At 48.0% G+C, this 22,053-nt stretch overlaps 1 protein-coding gene across 1 annotated transcript in view; it reads right to left on the reverse strand.

Annotated features, from left to right (window-relative positions):
* Positions 1–22,053, reverse strand: part of LOC134501944 (transcription factor COE1-like) — an 86,857-nt gene that overhangs the window by 42,000 nt on the left and 22,804 nt on the right. The window contains exons 3-7 of the mRNA XM_063309968.1: positions 15,779–15,935; positions 14,691–14,754; positions 12,763–12,818; positions 8,752–8,825; positions 1,406–1,474 (exon numbers count right to left, since the gene is read on the reverse strand). Coding sequence (XP_063166038.1) covers positions 1,406–1,474; positions 8,752–8,825; positions 12,763–12,818; positions 14,691–14,754; positions 15,779–15,935 — 420 coding nt within the window. The remainder of the gene's footprint in view (positions 1–1,405; positions 1,475–8,751; positions 8,826–12,762; positions 12,819–14,690; positions 14,755–15,778; positions 15,936–22,053) is intronic.

Genomic DNA, 22,053 nt, shown 5'->3' on the forward strand with positions numbered 1-22,053 from the left:
TATAAACAGGACGATCAACACAACTTGGCTTTGTGGAGTGTTCTGTCCAGGGTTCCAGCCAGCCCCCTATCACAACACCTTATCAGTACACCCTTTCAGTTTCCACTTTCCGACTGTCAATGGCCACTGAGCAATGTGGCCGTACAGTGCTAAGAACCTGCAGGCGCACCAAGATCTTTTGTCTGTGACTTATTAAAGCAGCCACGTCTGGTCAAAGGGCCTCTCCTGAATGGAATGTGAAGGTTGCACAGCCACACTGAGTGTGTTGAAGCCTTACTGAGCAGTTTTTTTGGGGGGGGGGCTTCTTTTAATTTTTCAGTTAGTTGTGCCCCTAAAACCTTGGGGTCCAATGAGTTTTATCTTCTGCACCGCGGGAGGGTGTAGGCCTCTATGAGGAGAATGAGTTTGCTGTTGGAATGCAAGAAGCAAATTGTGCAAGACGGAAACATGGATTGAGGGATGGAAGAGCAAGAAGGGAGATACACCAGGTTCTACAGCAGCCCCTCAACAAGACACCCCCCCATTGGCACCCCCTGTTGGCACACCGACACACACCATGTTGGCGCTGCAGTCCCCAAATTCCCAGCTTATTGTCTCAAGATCTGGAAGGTGGTAAACTGGGGAAGGCTGGCCTTGATGCTGTGTTCACACAATACACTTACCAAAGTCAGTTAGATTCTTAGCAGCTGCATTCGCACAACATGCTAAACTTGGTTAATTTTAGCCATGGTTAGGTCCCTTTGCAGGTTTAGCACATGATGTGAAGTCAGAAAAATGGGTTGAGCAACCCCATTAAGTCTATTGTGTGAAGGCAGCCAGAGTGTAGGACGGGCATAAGTACCTCTGCTTCTCTGCCTAGGGGGAATCCATAGCAAGCCAGTTTCTATGCATCCAATGTCTTCTTGAACAGACTGAGCCAGCATAGAAGTCAGAATCTGCTGTAGAAGGCAACACCCTTTGCGAAAAAGCCAGCTTGCACCTCTCAAGGAACACATCCGTACCAGGTTTCCAATCTTTGAAATACATATGGAAACAGGGAGCACCAGGTAAAATCTCAGCATCCAGCAGGAAGTTGAGAACTTCCAGAAATTGTGTGTCCATGTCCGAAGATCCCCTAAAGAGAGCTAGGCGGGGTCTTTCCAAACCTTGAAGAAAAAATGGTCTTCAGCACCATCCACCAAGACCCTTTGACCGGAGAGGTTGAGAAGTGACTTACGAGCTGGGCCTACAAGGCTGGTGCTCAGCCTTCCCCAGCGCAGGGATTGAGGGGTAAGGGCCGGGCCCCGACTCCCTCCTCACCCTCTCAGACTTAACTATGAGACCACATCTGCGTTCAGTTCCCAAGTTCTGCCTACCACGGAGCAATTCCAATGTGAAAATTCAGAACTGTCCCGTTGGTGCTCACCTGTCGATGATGACGGGATCGGAGGGTGTCTCGTTGCGGTTCCCACAGCTCTTCTTGTCACAGCAGCGGCTGTTGGGGGAGAGAAAGGGGGGGCAGTCAGGCAGGAGCAGAAACCCAAGATTGCAATGACTTTCCTTGGAAACCAGAAGAAAGCACCCACCCTCCCCAAAACTCTTTGAATGAAAGACACGGTGAGCAAGGTGTTAGACACCTTATTACGGTGTTTCTCAGCCTTAGCAACTCTAAGACATGTGGACGTCAACTCCCAGAATTCCTCAGCCAGCATGGCTGGCTGGGGAATTCTGGGAGTTGAAGTCCTCACATCCTAAAGTTGCCAAGGTTGAGAAACACTGCCTTGTTAGGTCAGAATCTAATTCTTTTTGTTTTTTTGTTTTTGAAGAAGGAATTCTTGCATTCTGTTCTGCATTGGTTTGATTTCCTCCTCAAGGATGATGTCCATTTCTGGTCAAGACCCTTTAAGGAGGGATCTGACAAATTGGAGTGGGTCCAAAGTAGGGAAGGACGAGGAGGGATTGAGGGAGCTGGCCTTGGGAAGAGGAGCCCTCTTCCAACACAGCAAGGAGGTCAAGAGCCAAAGGTTTCCCTCTCATCCAGAGTGCAGGGCATGGCATCATGGACTTAAGTTTCAGAAGACTTTTTCCAAATGGGTGTTAAAAAATTCCTCAAGGGTAAGAGTAGGGAGCCCTGGAATCACTGACTCAGAGAGGTAGTGGGCTCCCCTGCACTGGAGGGACCCAAGCAGAAACCAGCAGCCATCTGGTGGGGATGCTTAAACTTGGATTCCTACCCAGGGGTGTAGCAGGACCTGCCCGCTCCAGATGGAAAGGCACATCTCACAAGGGAACCAGTCCCAGAGCTCAGTGGGAGAAGAAAAAGTGACCTGCTGCTGTGTTCTCACAATATGCTTGGCTTGGTTACCGAATCTGCTGCATTCATGCAATACATTGAACCGTAAACCAATCAGAGAGGCTGGGCCTGGATGGTACACCACCCACAAAAAGACTGGCCACCTTGGGGTGTTGTTGGGACGGAGCTGCTGTGCTGCAGATAGGCTAAGCAAGGTTAAGGCTAATCAAGAATTGGTTGTTGTATGAACCAGTTTTGTTAAATGTTTTGTGTGGATAGAACCATAATGGGCTGGAGGTCCCAATGTCCAGTTTAATTAAACAGAACCCAGGGTCTTGCTTCTACTTCGACTTGGATATGTCCCCCACTTTTAAAGTTTCCCTCCCTCCCTTCCTTCTCATATCAATCCAAATTCTTCCCCCACCTCTCTTAACAATTTGGGACTACCAGAAGGGGTCAAAAGGTACTGTACTATACTATTACAGTCCCTCGCTCTCAGCCCAACCCACCTCGCAGGGCTGCTGTTGTGGGGAAAAGAGGAGGAGGAAGGAGTATGAGGTATGTTTGCCGCCTTGAGTTATTACTTATAAAAACAATAAAGGTGGGATTCAAATAAATAAATAAATATTTTCCCCACATCCATAGAGTTTTCCCGTCTTCACTCCTGCACAGAGGCAGCAGAGAAATCAGAGGACCAAGAGATTCCCAGTTTAGTTCCTCTTTCCAGAGTAAGCTCTGAAACTCGGTTTTCATCTCAAACTTGCAAACCACGGATTTCTTATCCATTTGGGGGGATTCAAGACAGAAATCCCCCCACTAGATCTCCTGCACATCAACCCCACACGGAAGCATGAGAAACTGGCTGAAAAGAAGAGCATTAGGTTTCACAATAATTTGGCTATGAAAACTCTGTAATGGTTTGGATTCTGTTCCAAAAAGGGGCTTTGCTGCATGTGGGGATTGGAACGTGGCCCACCTGCAACTCTTTAAAGCAACCATGTCTTTTCATAGAGGGCAGCTGTTCCGTCCAGGGAAAAGAGGCAGCTGCTTTAAAGAGATGCAGGCGGACTCACGCTCCAAAGCATCAATTGCCAAGTTTGGACATATGGAAACAGTACTTGGGTTCCACGCTGGGTCCACGACACGCTCTTTCGCAAGAAACTGGGTGGATCCAGAGATGAAAATAAATAATGCAGCCAGGTCAACATGGATTTCTTGATTCACCATCCCAAATGCAGAGATGCTGAGAAACTGACCTGATCTTGTGAAGCGTCTCAGCATTAGGCTGCCTTTCCCTTGTACGCCATAAGATTCAAGATCCCTATCCAATTATTGTTTTCTCAATAATTATAGCAAGTACCTTCACTCACATTAAATATAATTAATAGCTGATCTGATAAACAACTGAGAGCTCTAAATTCACCCCACTCCCATTGGGGGAACGGCAGTTCCATCCGCAGCTCCATAAACAAAGCCAGAGGCGTCCGTCTAAGCCACAATATTTTGCCCTCCTGAGTTGCTACTCCTGAGCCACCCCACCTATTCCCTTAGCCCCTGGGATCATTAGCAAGGTTCCTGAAGATCAATTAGCCACGAAAGTTGGCAATGAGGCAGCCGTGCTAATTTGCAAAACACCAAGCGCGAATGCCGTAAACAAAGCAGGCGTTAATGGGACACCAGGGGATTTGGCAGAGCCGAGCAACGTTCCGCAGCTCCTCCAGTTGACCAATGACATCCTGGCACTTGGTGAGGGGAAGGCAGCCCCCATAGGTGGCTCCTAGCTGGTTCTGGGGGCGAATTTAGAAACAGAGGCCAGCACCTCCCTAGCCTGGGTCACGTTGTGCCTCTGCGGGCTGCCCTAAGCCTTTGCCCTACAATGCAGTGGCATCTCTTGATGCCCACAGGTAGTCCTCACTTAACAGCCATTTGTTTAGTGATGGTTCGGGCATATGATGGTGCTGAAAAAAACCGACTTATGACTGGTCCTCACACTTACAACTGTCACAGCATCCCTGCAGTCACGTGATTACAATTTGGGAGCTTGGCAACTGGTTCACATTTATGACCATCACAGCATCCTGTGGCAACATGATTGCCACTTTCAACTTCCCGGCCGGTTTCTGGCACACAAAATCAATGGGGAACTGTGTGACATGCTTAATGTCCATGTGGGTTGCTTAACCCCTGCAGTGATTTGTTTAACAACTGCCGCAAAAAGGTCATAAAATTGGGTCAGATTCACTTAATGACCGCTTTGCTCAGCAACCAAAATTCTGGTCCCAATTGTGGTTGTTAAGTGAGGACCACCTGTACTTTTTGAGTCAAAAAGTGCATCAGGGAGCATGGATCTGGACCCTAGAAGTGAGGATCAAGTGGGAGAAAGAAGTATCTGTGGGAACACCAGCTGGATAAGTAGCAGCATTCAAGCCCCCCCCCCCTTACCTTCTTTTGCAAACATCAGTCCCTCACCTCTGCACGCCCACACAATTAAGGCACACTGGCCAAAAACAAACAAAAAACTATGCAGTGCATTTATACACATTTGAACAGCCTTGTTAATAAGGTTTCTTTACAACTGTTTAGCAAAAAAAACCAGGAGGAGTCTGGTAGCCCTAACTTTATTAAAAGGCTTTATCAGGAAAGAAAAGCTTTATCAGGAAAGCTCAGCGTGAAAGCTTCTGCTTTTCAATAAAATTTCCTTGCCGGAAAAGGTGCTACCAGAAACAACTCCTGATTTATTTATTTTTTTTGCCACTGAACTAACACAGCCCCCCCTCCCACAACGCCTCGAGCAAGAAGCACCAGCTTCTGCCGGACGGAGCAGAGTCCCATAGGACGTACATGGCATTTTTCCTACAACCTTAACATTTCCCTAGCACATGAGTGTCTTCCAGGACGTGTCTGCTTGCAACCCTCACAGCAACCTAACATGGCACGATCTGCCCACTTGTGGGTGTGTGCCTGCACGTGGAGAAGGATACGGCTGAGAAAGTGGGCACCACTCTCTCCTATATGTCTAAACCATCCTTCCTGGATATGATCCACACAACCTCTTTAGACTGATGTTCAGTTTAGTGTTGAAAAGTGTGTGATACTTTGGGTGATTTTTTAAAAAGCTGCAAAGACCCCAAGCAGTCAAGGACAACATTTTGATGTTATCAACCGGACTCCCAAAGGCGACGTCTGAGACCAAGCAGCCTCCGATGCAAGGAAAGGCCACAGAAATAACTACAGGCAGCCAAGTGACCCTCGGTTTTTTTGCACTGGGGTTGATTGCAAAGCGGAGATGTTCAAGGTGTCGCCAAACCATGGAGACTGAGGCGGGGTGTCAATTTCAAAAATGCATCAAGAAATTCAACCTGACATTCTGCAGCCCTAAATACAGAGTTCCCTCAATCGCCATACAGGGCTCAAGCCGGAAGGCCCACTTTGGATTTAAAATCCTGGGTCCTGGATGGCTGAAGTGCAAAGGAAGGAGGCTGTGGATGTTTCTCTAGCTAAAATGAACAGTCTGGTTTCCTGCTGAGCCGCTTAAAAAGAAGGAAGAAAGAAGCTGGAAAAACCGGGAAACCTTGCTTGTGCCCTGCTCAAGCATCAATTCCAGTGTTTCTCGACCTTGGCGACTTTAAGAGGTGTGGACTTCAACTCCCAGAATTCCCCAGCCAGCATAGCCAAGGTCGAGAAACACTGATCTATTCCTTCCCCTTCTCGTTTTGACCACCTGGTTCCTGAGTGGTTTGTCTTCAATTATACCCACAATTATAAGAAGGAATTAAGGGAGAACCATCACCTGAAGCAGCACTAAGAAAAGAGGGTCCGCGTTGAAGCTGCAGCAAAATCAATGGAGGAAAATCAACTCCACCATTATTTTTGCAGGAAACCCATTGAATCTGGAAACCCAGTTAACGGACTTCCGTGAGAGACTTCCAGGGGGAATGATCTCCTGCGTGGAATTTTATGGGGGGCTTGGACAGCAGCGCCTTCTACTTGTAGCCCCCCTCCCTTCCTCTGACTTCGCTTCTGTTTAATCAGAGACCATCCAGTCAGGAGGAAAAGGCCAGCAAGCATCTCAAGGGCCGTCTTTTGAAAGTCTGTGTGGGAGTCCTTCTCCTGGAGGGCCTTCCAGGTCAGTGATAAAAAAAACCTGGTGAGCCGAATTTGGTCCCTGTTTCCAGGTTCGCCCAGTCCAGAGTTCAAGAGTCTTCGATGGGTGGGAGAGAAAGGAAGGTACATCCCAGGCACCACGCTGAGTTACAATCCCCCCAGGCCAGGTTCACCCAAAGCTAAGTCCAAACGAAGACCACCGCACCATGCAGCGCATGGCGCAAAGCACAAAGCCCATGTGCCGACGCCCGGTCGGGAAAGGCTCCTCCTCCGCCTGGAAGTCGGCCTTCCACAGAGGGTGGAGGTGTGCCCCCAGCATGCATTTCCCAGGCCAGAGTGCTGCACTTTGACAGTCCTTTCCCCAAAGGCAGCAATGGGCATGTCCTGCATTTTTTATGTTTAAAGGAGGGGGAAAACACGGTGGTCTGATCGCAGCCTTTCTCGCCTGTATTGCACCTCCCATAGCCCTGTGGCACATTGTGGGCTGAAAGTAGAGTGGAGAGCGCCAAAATTGCAGCAGCTGCAGCACATCCATTCTATGGCCTCGTCTTCCTCCTGTCTCTGTGCCCACAAACTGACTTATTCCCTCATTCCCTCCCTCCCTTCTCTCATCTATCTATCTCTCTCCTTCCTTCCCTGCCTCCCTCCTTTCCCCCTTCCCTTCCCTTCCCTTCCTCCCTGTTAATTTTAACCCCAAACCATCCCAGGTTTTTTGGGGGGTGAAACCATCCTCCCTGGGTCAGCCACGCTGTGCAAACACCCTACCCCTACCCCAGTCAATGCCAGGGCCACTCTAAAGACCAGCCTTGTTTGTCCTCCAGAAAAACAGCTGAAGATCACGGACGGCTGAGGAAACAAGGCGTGCTGGGGCCGTTCTGCATCTCAGCAGCCCCTGAAAACACCTCCTCAGCTGGGTGGCTCCAGTACTCAAGCCAAGCCTGTTTCTGCCTGTTTAACTAGTGGAATGACAGGAGAGGGGTGTTATTGCTTAGCATTGGAAGGGCCCCTTGAGGCCATCAAGTCCAACCCTGTGGTCAGTGCAGGGATCACATTAAGGCATCCCAGACATCTGGCTGCCAGACTCTCCTTGGACCCCAAGGGTTAAAGGGCCTCCGCTACCCCTGTGGGTCACTGGCTCCACTGTCCAACCGTTTCATTAGCAGGAAGTTTTTTCTAACATTCATTAGAACCGGCTTCCTTTCTCTTAATCCATTTTTCCAGGTCCTGGTCTTCTTCTGTGTAATTGTGAAGAGAAGGATCACGCTCCATCAGTCATCTTTTCCCAAGATGAAGTAGTTTCTTGTCCCTGGACGCTTTTCCCTACTGTTCTTTGCAGGTGCTCCAATCTGTCTAAATCTTAAAATTTGTGCTGCCCAGAACTGGACAACATTCTCAAAAGTGGCATGTGACCAATGCAGAATATAGAGTAATAATCTTACTTCTTGTGTTTGGAAACTATATTTCTACTGACGTGGCCTAAAGGATTGCATTTGCCTTGTTTGCAGGCACGCTACGGTACTGGCTCAAATTCAGTTATGAGCATCTACAGCTCCAAGATCATTTCCCACGTTCCAGGTGCAGAGCGAGATACCCCCGTTCTAGACCGGTGCATTTGATTTCTCACAGGATTCTAGAAAGCCTTGGAGGAAGTGGGTGTAGTCCATAAAATGGTTATTTTTGACCCAGTTAGTGTGATTCTATGTTTCCAAAGCCAGGACTAGAGAAACTTGACCAGGTTAATTGCGTTGTGTGAAAAAAGCCATGCGGTTGTGGCTAAGGTGAATCAACTTTCTACAGATCATGGGTACAAACTTTGGTTAAAATGTTCCTCATTAATCTCAGTTTAAACCACATATACTAGGCTTAACCATGGACATATGAACCAGGTCCATGCAAACAAGAACAGTAGAACTATTGTCAACCTAAACTGGACTAAAAGGATTCATTCTTGGTGTTCTTGCTATTCATTCAGAATATTAGACAAGTTTGGCTGGAACAGGCCAAACGTCCAGCCAACGGCGGGCAGCCAAACACCTTTTATGTAATCCCACGCATCTAGAGGCTACCAGGCTGTGGCTGCTTTGAATCCCCCCATTTCCCAATCTTTCTCTCTCGGGCTGCCTTTTTACGTGCACATTAAATAAGAGACGGGGGTTCAATCACATGGCCATGGCCGCCATCTTGACTTTTTTGACCCCCCACCCTGTGGACATCCCCCTGCTTCTAGGAGGGCAACTCCCACCTCCAGATCATCCTGGTGGTTTCTTTCGGTGCTTTGGAAAACAGCCTCAACTTCACAATCCAAAACGCCGTCAGGAAAAGCTGGCCAGAGGTTATCACTAATCCAACCGATGCCTCGCACGAGCATGACTTACCTGCACATGATCTCGTGAGTTAATAACACACGGCACATCTCGGGGTTCTTATCCTGACCTTCATAGATGATGGCCTGGAACAGGAGGGAATCAAGGGGGAGACACAATTTGAGGCAGTGCCCAGACTGCATGTGCAGACCATGACTTGCCATTCTGCGCACGATTAAGTCACTGATGCGTCCCTCCCTCCTCTCTTATTGGGCACACTTCACCCGGTCTCGACTGGTCATCAGAAATGGGGAGGCATTTCTGCCCTGAACAGCAGCATCTCCACTGGCTTCTGAGATTGGCCAACCCTCTCCCAACTGTGATGGCTACCTCCCTGCAATGTCTCACTCCAGGGTGCCCACCAAAACCATGAGCTGCAACCCGTGTGGGGTCCTTCCCCAAAGCAGCAATACCCCGTCTCGTCCTGCTTGACTTCCTGTGTTCAGCTTTCTGGGGCTGCCTTGCCGAAGGTAGAAACCCCAATCTGAGGCCTTCCAGAGGGGTAGGACTACAAGGTCCATCAGTCCAAACCAGTGTTTCTCCACCTGGGTAACTTTAAGCTGTGTGGACCTCAACTCCCAGAATTCCCCAGCCAGCACGTGCTGGCAGGGGAATTCTGGGAGTTGAAGTCCACACAGCTTAAAAGCTGCCCAGGTTGAGAAACACTGGTCCGAACTAACATAGTCTTACTATATAGCCCAGCTCTGGGCCCTTAGTTCTAAAATGAAAAATATGCTGACCTAGATTCAACACAATGCAATTCAAGAACTTTAATCGTGGCTTGGTTTATCGGCTGCATTCACTCAGTGCATCTAAGGGGGAATCAAAGCGCAGTTCCTTTGCACAACATCCAAAGCTTGGTTAACTTTAACCATGGCTTGGGGAGGGGATGGGAGGGGCACTGCGTGTCTTCTGCAAATGCCACCCTTGAGGTCAGTGTCAGCTTCGGCATACTGAGTGAATGCAGCAAACAGGCTGGCTCAGGAACCCGATTCAATGCAGCTGGACAACTGCACTTCAGTCTCTGTGGGGCTGCCCTTGAAGATGGCCTGGAAAATTCAGAGGTCCAGAATACGGCGGCCTGTGTTCTCCCTGGCCGATCCTGGTACTGCCACATGACCCTGCGGCTGCAGGAGGCACACTGGCTGTTGCTATGCTTGCGAGTGCAATTCGAGGTGTTGGTCGGTACCTGTCAAGGGTACTCAGGGCCTGGGTATCCAAGGAACCCCCTTTTCCAGGAAGATTCTGCCCACCCCATCAGAGAGGAGATGATGATGGCCCCTCCCCTGCTGCAAGGTGCAAGGGGAGGGGCACAACAGCAGGCATTTGGGGTGGAAGGGGCTCCCCTTCCACCCTGCCATCCCAGGCGAGGGTGGCCCCAACCCCTGGGGCCTTCTGGAGCCTTGAAGAAACTCAGCTTTCCCCAGTGGCCTTGGCCTTGGGCTCAGTGCAAGGGAGCCACTGACAGGGCCAGGAAGGTGATTCCTGTTTGCATCGTCTGATACACGGATGCCGCTTAGAGACTCTGGGGTTGATTGGCCCAGGAAATGAAATGAAATGCACCTTGGGTGACTGCAGCAAGATAGATCCTGGTCCTCTTGGTAGCACCTCACCTCCTTCAGGGGCTTCTGGCTGGGAACTCCCTGGGGTCTCCCTGCACTGACCTTTAGTAAAAGGCCCATCAGGGAGGCCTCCTGGGATTTTGGCTCAGCCCCCAATTAGTCATCCTCCGTGCAGTGTTTCTCAACCTTGGCCACTTTAAGATGGGTGGACTGCAACTCCATGCTATGCTGGCTGGGGAATTCTGGGAGTTGAAGTTCACCCATCTTAAAGTTGCCAAGGTTGAGAAACACCGCTAGTCCAAGAAAGGTGTGATGGATCTGACTTGGATGCTCATTTCTTAACAAGTGTCGTAAGCTTCAGCTTTTCCTTCTTGCGCATGGTATTGTTTTTTGAATGTGGAAGTTTTACTGAGTTTTGTTAAATATGGCTTTCTAAAGAAGCCAGGGTCTTGAAGATTCAGAAGCATACAGTACATGCAATAATGATGATGATGATGATGATGATGTCCCCCACCTGTAGTCAAAAATTGGAGGCCTCAATGCATGCAATGCTTCAGTAAGAGCTGATAAACTGAGCAAGGGCACATAAACATCCTGTAAAACCACAAGGACGCCATGTGTGTCGGGACGCCATTGTGCCAATGATGTGAAAAACGTCCTCTGCATCAGCTGCATCCTAATTTGTGTCATTTGCACAATAAAGTTATGGCACACCTGCTGTCACCTACCTGCCTTCCCCCCTCCCCCTCCAAGGGAGGGGCAGAGGAGCATGTACTGAAAACCAAACCATGTGCCAATTAATTTGAATGATGCACGGGAATGTCTGCCTCGGCAAACAGCTGGATTACCTCGCTGCAGATCCATCTGGATGTTTTTTAGCAAAGCATGTATCTCTTCCTTCTTTTGATTTAACATCGAGCACAAAGAAAGACCTCTGGGGAAGAATCCAGGGTTCTAAACAACCCTGGGCACTTCTTGGTGTAAAGAAGGTGTTAAACACAAACCATCTCATCTGGGCCAGGCGGTATTAGCACCCAGACAGAAGCCTGCCTTTCCACTTAATGGTGTTGATTAATAAGACGGAAACTTAATGAAGCATCTTCTGTTATTTGCAAGAATTACTTCCCTTGGGCTCCTCCCTTGGTGGAAGAGAAACACAGTGAGCTCATTTGGTGTCGTACAAATTCTAAGAGTTCCTTGGCTTCTCATCAAAAGGAGCCCAGTAGCACCTTTTCCCACTAGCAGATTTTATTAAAAGGCCTAAGATTTTGTGAACTCACCAAAGTTTCTGCCTTTTAATAACACTGGTTCATAGGGAAGGGTGCTGCCAGGCTCCTGATCTTTCACCACCATGAACTAATGTGCTTCTCCTCCTGCAACTGGTTTGGCACCTTCTAGGTTGGACCTAACCTCGTCCCCTGCTTAATTTAAGTCACCGACACTCATGGGTCTCGCTAGCTCCCCTGTTTGACATTCTTCCCTTTCACTGTAGTTAAGCCTTAGAAGAGATTCTTTCTCCCACTTGAGCCTCTTTCCATGTCTGCTCCAGGGCAAAAGGTAAGATCCGTTGCTTGGGTGGGTGGATGGGGAAGGGGGAAAATGTTGAGGGACCCGGACAGGCTTGAAGGAGAAGGTGGCAGAGGGCCTGTCTCCAAAGCACTGGGATGGTTCAGCACAGCAGTATGGGGCTTGGGTCGAAGGAAATCCACTGCTATGGACCAGAGGGGAGATCTAAAACAAAACAAATCTTGGAAGAAGGCAGCAACAAGCCATTCTCACATAGCTCCCCAAAATTGCGTGACCATGGTTTGGTAGTCACCAGGCATCCAGCCTGCCTTAAGGGAGTCTTGACCTTTTCATAGGACAAGAACAAAGCCCCTTGAAGATGCTCATGGGTTTTTGTGGTGTTAGGACCCCTCTTTCAGGCCCTTCCATCAAACCCCATCCCTCCACTGTTTGGGGAAGGGGCTTATTTGCCCAATCCCCTTCACCTGCTCTGTTAAAGACCTCATGGCTTCATTCCCACAACACATCCAGCTGGTTAAGGTTAACCTTAGATAGCTGTTTGGAGATGTGTTGTCTGAACCCAGCCCTCTGGGTTAATTTATGGTTGGGCATGTCCAGAAAATGGGTGAGGCCACTCACCTATGAAAGCAGCCTGTGAAAATTCACTTTCTATAGCCTTCCCTGACCAGTATCCGCTGACCTTCGGGGAATTCTATTTCCAGAATTGCTAATCAATGTGGCCAGGAAGGTAGGAAGATCACCCTTCTCTTGTGAAAAGAGAAGGTTCGTTGCAGCTGCACCAAACTACAATTCCCAGCATCCTTTTGAGGACATCGCAATGTGCATTGCAGTGTGTTCGTTCTGAATCCCCCAAATATCAACTTTGACCCTTTTAAGCACAGCCAAGTACGTAGGGATGCTTCCCCATCGCATCCCAAGCACAGGGTGTTGTTACCTGCTTGGACATGGAGTCAATGAGTCGTACGTAGAGATCTTGCTCAGTTCGAAGACCTGGGAAAAAGCAGAGAGGGGAATTTGGAGATACTTGGGGGAAAAAGTGGTGGGGGAAAAATGATTCCATGGTTCAGTTTGCTCTGCAGATTTCCTTCCTTCCAGGGGGAACCAGGGACTGAGTGGAGTGATGTCATATACCTCATGATGTCATTTGCACAATGACCTCATGCCACAAGTGACATCATCATGGCTTCTTCCAGATACCTATTCTTTCCTCCAGACGAAACTGGTGGCATACTGATGTTATAGATGGAGGAGAAATTTTGCTTTAACTAAAACTAACCCAGCTTGCAATTCCTATTTACTTACGAGTTAAGTTTTTCTGATGCAGTTTGTAACTTTAAAAAAGTACAGAAAAATACATATTTTAATGTGCACACAACAATACATCGTCCTGGGGGAAACTGCTTGCAAAAATGTGACTTTTAGCGCAGATATTCCAATTGTTGCAATGATTTTTTTAATTGCCAAATGATGCAAGAATGAAACAACAAATCTAGGTTTTCGGAAGCTGAACAAAACGGAACGATTCACTGAATGTTGCCTCTACTCTAAAACATTGCACTGGCTTTATGTAGCTTCAACAACCGTTCTGGACTCATAATTCCTGGTGTTCCAAAACAGTTTCCAGAATTCCTAGGAATGTGTGAAGAGGGAGGGAAGGCCCATTAAATGACTTTGAGGGGTGGGGTCCTTCCTCAAATTGGTTTGATATTTAATTTGCAGGCTTGCAAATTAAATATCAAACAACCGCTGTGAATCCAGGTTGGAGGGGAATACCTTCTGATTAATAAATAAACAAAGCAAAACAAGGGCAGAAAAGAGGAGTGAGCTTCTGTCCCCCCAGTGCACCCCCCCCCCATTATTGGTACAGCAATGGAGCAGGTCCAATCCTGCCCTGGATCAAGGATCTGAATTTTGTAAATCTCAGAAGATGGGTGGCTGCTAATGAAACCACCCTTGTTCTTCTTATTATTTTTTTTTTAAAAAACTGTTTCCTCTAAGCAGCCCAAGACAATCATCCCTTGTTTTTATGCTCACAAATACCCTGCAAGGTAGGTTGGGTTAATAAGTCCTCTCAGTGAGCCTCCACGGTGTTTGACCATCTGTCTCCCTGGCCTCTGTCTACAACAGTGTTTTTCAAACTTGACCACTTCAAGCTGTGTGGACTTCAACTCCCAGAATCCCCTAGTCAGCATATGCTGGTCCGCACACCATAAAGTAGCCAAGTTTACAAAAAAATGGTCTAAAAGCTTAACACTGCACTGAAAGTATACTATAACTTTGCACCCAATTGTTCCTTTTTAGGAAGACAACTGAGCTGTGAAAAACAGCCAAGATGATGCTTGCAGTGATGCAGAGCTATTTTGCCTGGAGGGGAAGATGCACGCTGCTTTGGAAACATACTCCGGATTGCTTGGAGGAAGGCTCTTAAACTTAGATTAAGAAATGCTTCCCACAATTTAAGATCCCACCCTTGGCCACCTTCTTCCAGTTGCTCAAGGGAGGAACGGCCCCTTACAACACGGATGTTTTAGACACGGTCTACCTCCAAACCAATTAGCAAGTAGTCCAGGGTGTGGTTAAAGCAGCAGACTGGAAGCGTTGACCGCCAGTCCTGAACCCACACAATTTGGGGGGGGGGTGTCCTTTCCTCAGCCGCTGGCCAAACAAACTTGCCTGCTTCAAAAGCTGGTACCCCAAACTATCACACTATCCGACTGCAGGTGGAGGGTCCACATGAAAGCGGGATGGGCAGATGTATCTCAGCAGCCTCCCCCTTCCCAGGGCCCTTCACTGAAGGCAGCGGGCTTTGCCCCAAACCCGGGGAAGCCTGATCCTGCCGGGCCGTGTTCGCGGGGCCCTTACCGTTGCTGTACAGCAGCTGCAGCCGGTAGTGGATGCCGTTGTTGGTTTTCTCCCCGTTCTGCTCCTGCCAGAAGGAAAGGAGAGATGAAAGACGCACGCTGGAAATCTTCAACCAGGCGCTTCTCGAGGCATGCTCGACCAGGAATGGTGGGCAGGCAGAATATACCTTTCTTTAGAGCTACAATAAATCGGAAGTGGGGTGGGTAAACTGGGGCTGCCTGTTGCCTTCAGAGTCTTGGGAAAACTCCTGATCATCCTTATTCCAAGCCAGGGAGTCTGGGCACGAGAGGGCAAAGCTGCCACCCTCACAACCAGCCTGTGCAAACAGGGTGTGCAACCAGCCTCTTCTTCCTCTTTTCCATCCCCTGCTCTTACCTGGACACCCCAGCTGCCAGGTTGCATCATTCCTGAGCCTAAGGGGATCTGTGTGTGTGTGTGTGTGTCAAAAAGTCTAGACGGCACCCCCAACCACACCCTCAGTGCCTCACATGGGTCACCCTTATTAGCTCAGGGTCTCTGCACAGAGTCCCTCTTTTAACTGTATGGAAAATGAGGAGACTCAATCTAGCATTGGCTGAACGTATTGCGGTTTATAGTTTTAGTTTGCGATAGATTCCGTGTTAACCAGGTTGCCTCAGGTTAAGGCTTAAGCGGGATTTCTGCTTTCTGTTCCGACAAAAGATATAGTCTAGAGTACCATAAGTCATGAATGATGTGTTGGAGAAAAGTTGTTTTTACGCTATTTTAGATTCTAGAGTGGACCTCCTTGCGTCTTATTACTGGTACTTGGCTCCCTTATTCCTTTTCTGCAGTGTGTGTCTCCTGGAGTTTATTCATTTTCCTACCAATGTTCAATAACAAAATAAACAAATGAATTAAAAAGCAGCTCAGGGAGGATATTTTCAACATTACCCCAGTCACCGACTAGCACTGCTGGATTCTGAATGGGAAAAGGACGGCTGTTGGGAAGAAAACGGTAATAGCTGCAGCTGGAATGGTTCTGAGATGTCCTGCCTTGACTCTTTCTTGTGTGTGTGTGTGTGTGTTGGGGGGAATTCAAAAGAACCACGCATCAGTTTTCAGCTTACTCTGTCCTTCTCCACAAAGTCAATGAAGGACGTCCTCTCGATCTCCACGGGCTGTCCGTGACGGTCATACATGGCAAGCACGAAGTGGAAAAAGTTGGATTTCCTGAGGTTGGAGGGTGGCTGCTTTTCAAAATGGGCCCGAGCCAGTCCGATGCCACTGGGGGAAAGAGAAAGGAGAAAGAGGTCTTTGAGGGGCCGGAGCGGCTGCGATCCAGCACATCTGCAGGCGCTGGGCTCACCATCCCTCTGGGTGCCAAAGTGAGGGAGCGGGCATACTTCCACAGCCTGAAAATAGCATTTGTAATAATAATAACAACAACAACAATAGTCACTGCAGTTGCTCACAAAGGCCTATGGCAGCTTCTGTCTTTTACTAAGATTGGTTCATTGGAAAAAGGTGTGGCCAGACTCCTCCTGGTTTTTGGCTGCCCTTCCTGCAACATAGCTGAAGTGTCCACAATGAAGCCAGCCCCATCAAGCAAAGGGACAGTCTAGATTTGTCACCCGAGCAGAGCATGGAGGTGGGCACTGTGGCTCCCCCTGGAAGGCTGCCTGAACCTTCCTGAATGCCAGCAAGGCCAAACTTCAGTGCAAGCAACTCGAGAGCTCCTGGTGGGAGGATGGGGTCAGCAATAAGGCCAGCTCGACAGATCCCAGATCTTGGGCTCTCAGAAGGAGCAGGACTCATTTGCCAAGCTTCATGGGAGTGGCAGACAGACGGATCTATGCAAGATCCAGACCAGGCAGGGTTTAAAAAGGTAACACGAACCAAATATTACATCCACATCGATAATATAATCTGAAAACGGCTGTGATGCCCAAGCCTGCACAGGGTGTTTGATCCCTCAGCAGTTGAGGGGCCCTAACTTTGAATGCATTTAGCCCCAAAGAGTTTTTAAAACAAGCATTTAAGAGGTTTAATGATGGGGCAGAATTAAAGAAGGTGACAATATTTACTGGGTTTTGTTCAGCCCAGCATGATTTAGGGGAATAAAACTCTGTGGGCCAAGAAAAGATGAACTTGGGCACAAAGCTGCAAAGTGCCCCCAGACTCAAGGCGACAGGTGGAAGACCCACCCCCCACCCCTGGTCCTCGGAAGAAGAGCAAGACAGGAAAAGGGATCAGTGGAATAAGAAGACGAAGGAAAAAAACCCAGCCCCTAACCTTGGTTAGGAAGGTTTATTTTCATTTATTTTTTGGTTTATTTAAATTTTAAAACCACCCAGTAGCCGAAGCTCTCTGGGCAGTGGTTGAAAATAAGTCATGCTAAAAAGGGACCCCCCCCCCACAATGATTGAAATAAAAACATGTACAGTAAAACCAAATAAAATGCAAAAAAATAAAGACACCCCCCACCCAAACTAGGCAGCTGCAGGGTGGTCATTCCCAAACAAAAACAATATGAATTAAAATGCAACTAAAAAGCCTGGGAAAAGAGAAAGGTCTTTGCCTGGTGCTGAAAGGAAGGTGATGAGGGCACCAGGCGGGTCGCTCTAGGGAGGGCTTCCTGTCAATGGGGGCCACCCCAGAAAAGGCTCTTCTCCTTGTAGAGGCCGCCTCTCCTTCTCTGGTGAGCGAACCCAGAGGAGGTTAAAGACTTCCTCGTGTAAAGCTTGACTCCCCGCGACTTCAGGGACTCATCCAGGATGTTCTCTTGGCAGCAGAGTATAAGCCAGTGTTTCTCAACCTTGGCAAGATGGGTGGACTTGAACTCTCAGGATTCCCTGGCCAGCCATGCTGGTTGGGGAATTCTGGGAGTTGAAGTCCACCCACCTTAAAGTTGCCAAGGTTGAGAAACACTGGTATAAGCAACTTGCCCTCCCCTTCTTCTGGAATGATTTTTTGACTTGCAGTTCTAGCCTATAGCTCTGACATTTACTGACTGATTGATTTCATTCTATTTTGGCACCGCCCAACTCCAGAATGACTCTGGACTCATCTTCTGGTGGCTGCTCATCCAAGTCCCAACCAGATCAGAATCCTCCTGAAATTTTTCACAACCAATTGAATTTTTCACAACCAGCCAGGGCCAGCAAGGTCCTGTTGTGGGTGGGGAAACTAGAGTTTTTGACCCAGAGAATGACTAGCATACCAAGTATTAAAAACAAAAACAGGCATTTCTGCTGGACCCGGACTGTAATAAAGATTGATTTGATTTTTGAACAGCAACAGGTGCGTTTGAAGTGAAAGCACTTATCAAAATGAGGGCACCATGCAAGATGCCTGCCCAGGAGGAGTTTCAGTGTTGTGTGATGATGCCCAGCTGCTGACTCTGAAGAGCTGGGCACCAGCTGGGGAACAAGGCACCCTCCAAAGCCTCAGTTTCACTCACAACCAGATCAAAAAAGGAGATGTAAAGGCCATTGTCCCTTGAGAATACAGAAGAAGGAACCCTTATGTAGACCAGTGTTTCTCAGTTCAGCAACTTTAAGATGTGTGGAATTCTGGGAGTGGAAGTCCACACATGCTGGATGGGGAATTCTGGGAACTGATGCCCATGCATCCTAAAGATGCTCAGGTTGATAAACACAGGTACAGACTGCTTCTCTGCCATTCTGAAAATACGGGATTCCTTCACTTTTGGCACCCTTGGAAAGTAGTGAATGTTGTGATGGGGGAAGGAATATTTCCACATGTCAAATGGCTTGGAGACCAAGTTTTTGGAGAACAAGCCTTGGGAGCATCAGACACGTTCAAGCTTGCTTAGGCAGGGACCGCCCAATTTTTCATTTGTGTTTTCATTTTGTTTTGGTTTTTAAAATAAATTTGCAAGTGGTGCTAGTTAAGAGGTGAAATGGGACTCAGGGGTTAGCAATGGTGTGAAGTGGCCAAGGGGAAGGCTGCCACCTTCCTGTTGTCCCCCCATGCCCTACACCTTGGCAAAACTCCCTTGTCAGATGTCTGTGCAGTTGATCAGGGAGCGCAACCTTTTCAGGTAGATGCGATGAGTGATGAAATCTCTTTGCATGCTGGGATTGTCACGGTACAAAAGCATGTAGGATTTAGTAAGGTGGACCTTAGAAGGACCAAAAAGGCTGGGGAGGGGTAGAGGACCACAGAGGTGACCTTGGAGAAGGAAAGTGTCTGTTAGCAAAATGTGAATTATGCCTGGGAAAAAACAGAAGGCATGTCAACTAGAGAAATACTGTCCTGTATCACACAAACAAAATGGCACCACGCATTCAGGATTATTGTCATGCCCCCGAAGTTTGTTGTTAGCTTCTTTGGGAGGAAGAGAACCCCAAGGGGTCCACCTCCCTTCTTTTCAGCTCACAGGCTCTGAGGGCCAATTCACACACGCAAAGTGCCCTTGCTGGAGCAACGGAAGCTCAGCCTTGGAGAAGAGGGAAAGGGAAAGAACCAGAGAAAAAGCTGTTCAGGGCCAATGGTGGTTGGGGGAGGTAAAAGTGTTTTTTCCATGCCTGATGAAGATGGGAGAAGAGGACCCACAGGCCATTGCCCCACTGCCCAGCAGGAGATGTTCCTTTTCTCCCCAGAAAAACTTGGGAGATGTGAAACTTCAGAAGACCCTGAGATGCTACAGGCCTACAGCTCTTCCTTTGACATCATTTCATCAGCATATCCATAGGTGTGAGGCAGTCCATGCAAGTCCACCTTAGACCAAAAAGGGATTCAGAGCACAACCTTCTTCTTTACACAACCAGGATATACTCAGGAGACAAAGGCCAACAGGGCAAAATCCCAGAGCCTTATGACCAGCCTTCCTCAACTTGATATGGTCTCCACCTCCAAAGATGACATCTTGGAAATTCGAGAATCTTAATCCAGAACATCTAAAGAGCACCATGGGAGGAAGGTTGGCCAATGGCTACTCCACTGCTTCTTTTTTCTGATTTTTGGGGAGGGTTCCTCGGAGAACCCAGCTAGCCACTTGCAGAAGAACCCCAATGTTCTTATTAATACACCAGGTTTCATTAGCCTCAATGGCATAACTTTGTGCCTTCCTTTAAAACGGAGGGTAAGTTCACAGTGTTCTCTATCCAGGTGAAACTTGATGTATATTTTCAGACCTGGTTCTGCATTTGTCAAGGCTGGAACTGTGGATTTTCCACAAAGAAAGCAGAGAGACATTCTGATGATACAATAATCTCTACCCTCTCTGGAAATGCCCACTGCGTTCATTATAATCCAACCAACAAATGTTTAAAACTCCTGGGAACGATAATCAACACTTTAGGCCTCTGGACAGATACAGAAATGAAAAGGCAGGACCTTCGGATGCTTTGGAACTTGGCAAACTGAGATTGTAATAGCCTGTGCATTAGGGATACAGGAAATTTATTGCACGGGTATTATTTATTTAGGGAATTACATACAATGACGCTCTGCAAAACCTATCCACGAGAAATCAGTAGGCCATCGGAAAGCCTTAAATAAGGGCTCAAAATCTGCACATCCATAAATCAAAAACATTAATCCAGAGAACTATAAATAAGAGAGCCAAATCAGCAATCTGAACACAGGACTAATCAATTGGTTTTCAAAAGAGATGTATTATTCCCCCCTTGTTTTGGAGGGAAGAGGAGAAAGACGAGGCTCTCTGAGGAATTCCCGGCCTTGGGGGGCTACCATGGTTAAGTCCACAGTCAAAGTAAAAGGTTGTCTAAAATCATGAAACCTGGATGACAGAATGTTGCCTTTCATCAGGCTGAGGAAGGAGAAATCATAGGGGGCAAAAGGGAATGCGAGGGAGACCCAGCTGTAAGAAACAGCTGTCTGGATTGATCCAAAAACCCACTGGCCCCTGGTAGCTCTCCTGGAAGGACTTAATTTCAACCAGCCCAACTTCCACAAGAATTGACACCATGATCCTCCAGCACGTAAAAGTCTTAAAACCTGAATACTGCAACCCAAAATCATTTCTCAAAAGCAGAGTTGGCCTTCTCAGATGCCAGTCTGACTGACTAACCCTATTGACGGTTGCGAAGGTGCAACCCTGTGGCCAGGCTCAAAAATCCCAGCTCCCAAATGGCCCGTAAGCTTTCTCTGAACTGCTGCAAATTGTTTTGTTGTGCCTGCTGGCCTTTGCTGCTAGCCCAGGTTTATCTGATGCCCATTTTATCAAGGGGGGAAGCCTTGGGGTTCTGCAGCCAACCAAGGACAGTAGCAATCTAGTAACAGGAAAAATGGTAATTTACAACCTTAGCCAATTGCAGTCGGCTGTCTGCAGCTTAGGACTCCTTACTGCCATCCTGGAGCTCAGACCTTCATTATTTGCTTAAACCAGAACTTTAATATTTGCTTGAACCATGGTTGAAGAGCACAGCAGAGAGATTTGAGAGGGAATCTAGTACAAATGCATGCTATAAGTGACATAAATTATACATGTTTTTCTCCCCGGCACTTTGCATATTATAAGCCAATGGCCAGAAATGGGAGAAGATGGAAGTGAAGAAAAATGTGTCGTCTTTTTCAGAAGGTGCTGCAAAATCGTAACTGCTGCAGCTTCTGAAAAGGTGATCAGAATTTGGCTTGTATTGCTTAATTCTGCTTAAAGAGGGGACAAACCGACTGCCTTGTCACTTGAGAATAAAAATCCCTGAACGTAACTGCACCCATCAAAATAGGCAAATATAAGACTACGCTGGGCAAATAGTAATTGATCCCAATATTTGATAGGGGCAAAGAAGTGTTTCCAGAAAAAGTTTTGAATTGGCTGGAAAAAAAGGAGCTGCGGAGGGGGTGTTGTAAGAATCTGCTGCATGATCCCTGTGGCAAATTTAGGGTTTAATTCTCCACAAGGGGATACAATCTTACACAGGGAATAAGCTGTGCAAAATCTAGGAAAAAGTCATGCCTGGACTGGCAATGGAGTGCTCTGCTTATCTCTGAGGAGGCTTTCAAGAAGAGGGCCAGGCGGGGTGGGGTGGGGCTTGCCCTTTTTGGAAGAGTCCCAGGCCAATTTGACAGGGGGTTCTGGAAGACTCCCCCATGATGGGGCTGTAAGGGAAGCTTTTTCAACCCTGCAAACCAATAATTGGGCTGCCTTGTTCCCTGAGAGCTAGACCAGGGTTTCTCAACCTTGGCAGCCTGCAGATGTGTGGACTTCAACTCCCAGAATTCCCTGCCCAGCATGTGTGGCCCTCAATTCCCAGAATGCTGGCTGGAGAACTCTGGGGGATGAAGCCCACACACCTGCAAGTTGCCAAGGTTGAGAAACCCTGGTCTTGATGAAGGCAACCGTTTTGGAGCGCAAGGGAGAGGGTTCAACCGAGAAGTGATCTTGCTGAACGATGAATGACGCAGGATGGTT

This window comes from Candoia aspera, chromosome 8 (genome assembly GCF_035149785.1).
Source record: "Candoia aspera isolate rCanAsp1 chromosome 8, rCanAsp1.hap2, whole genome shotgun sequence".
NCBI lineage: Eukaryota > Metazoa > Chordata > Lepidosauria > Squamata > Boidae > Candoia > Candoia aspera.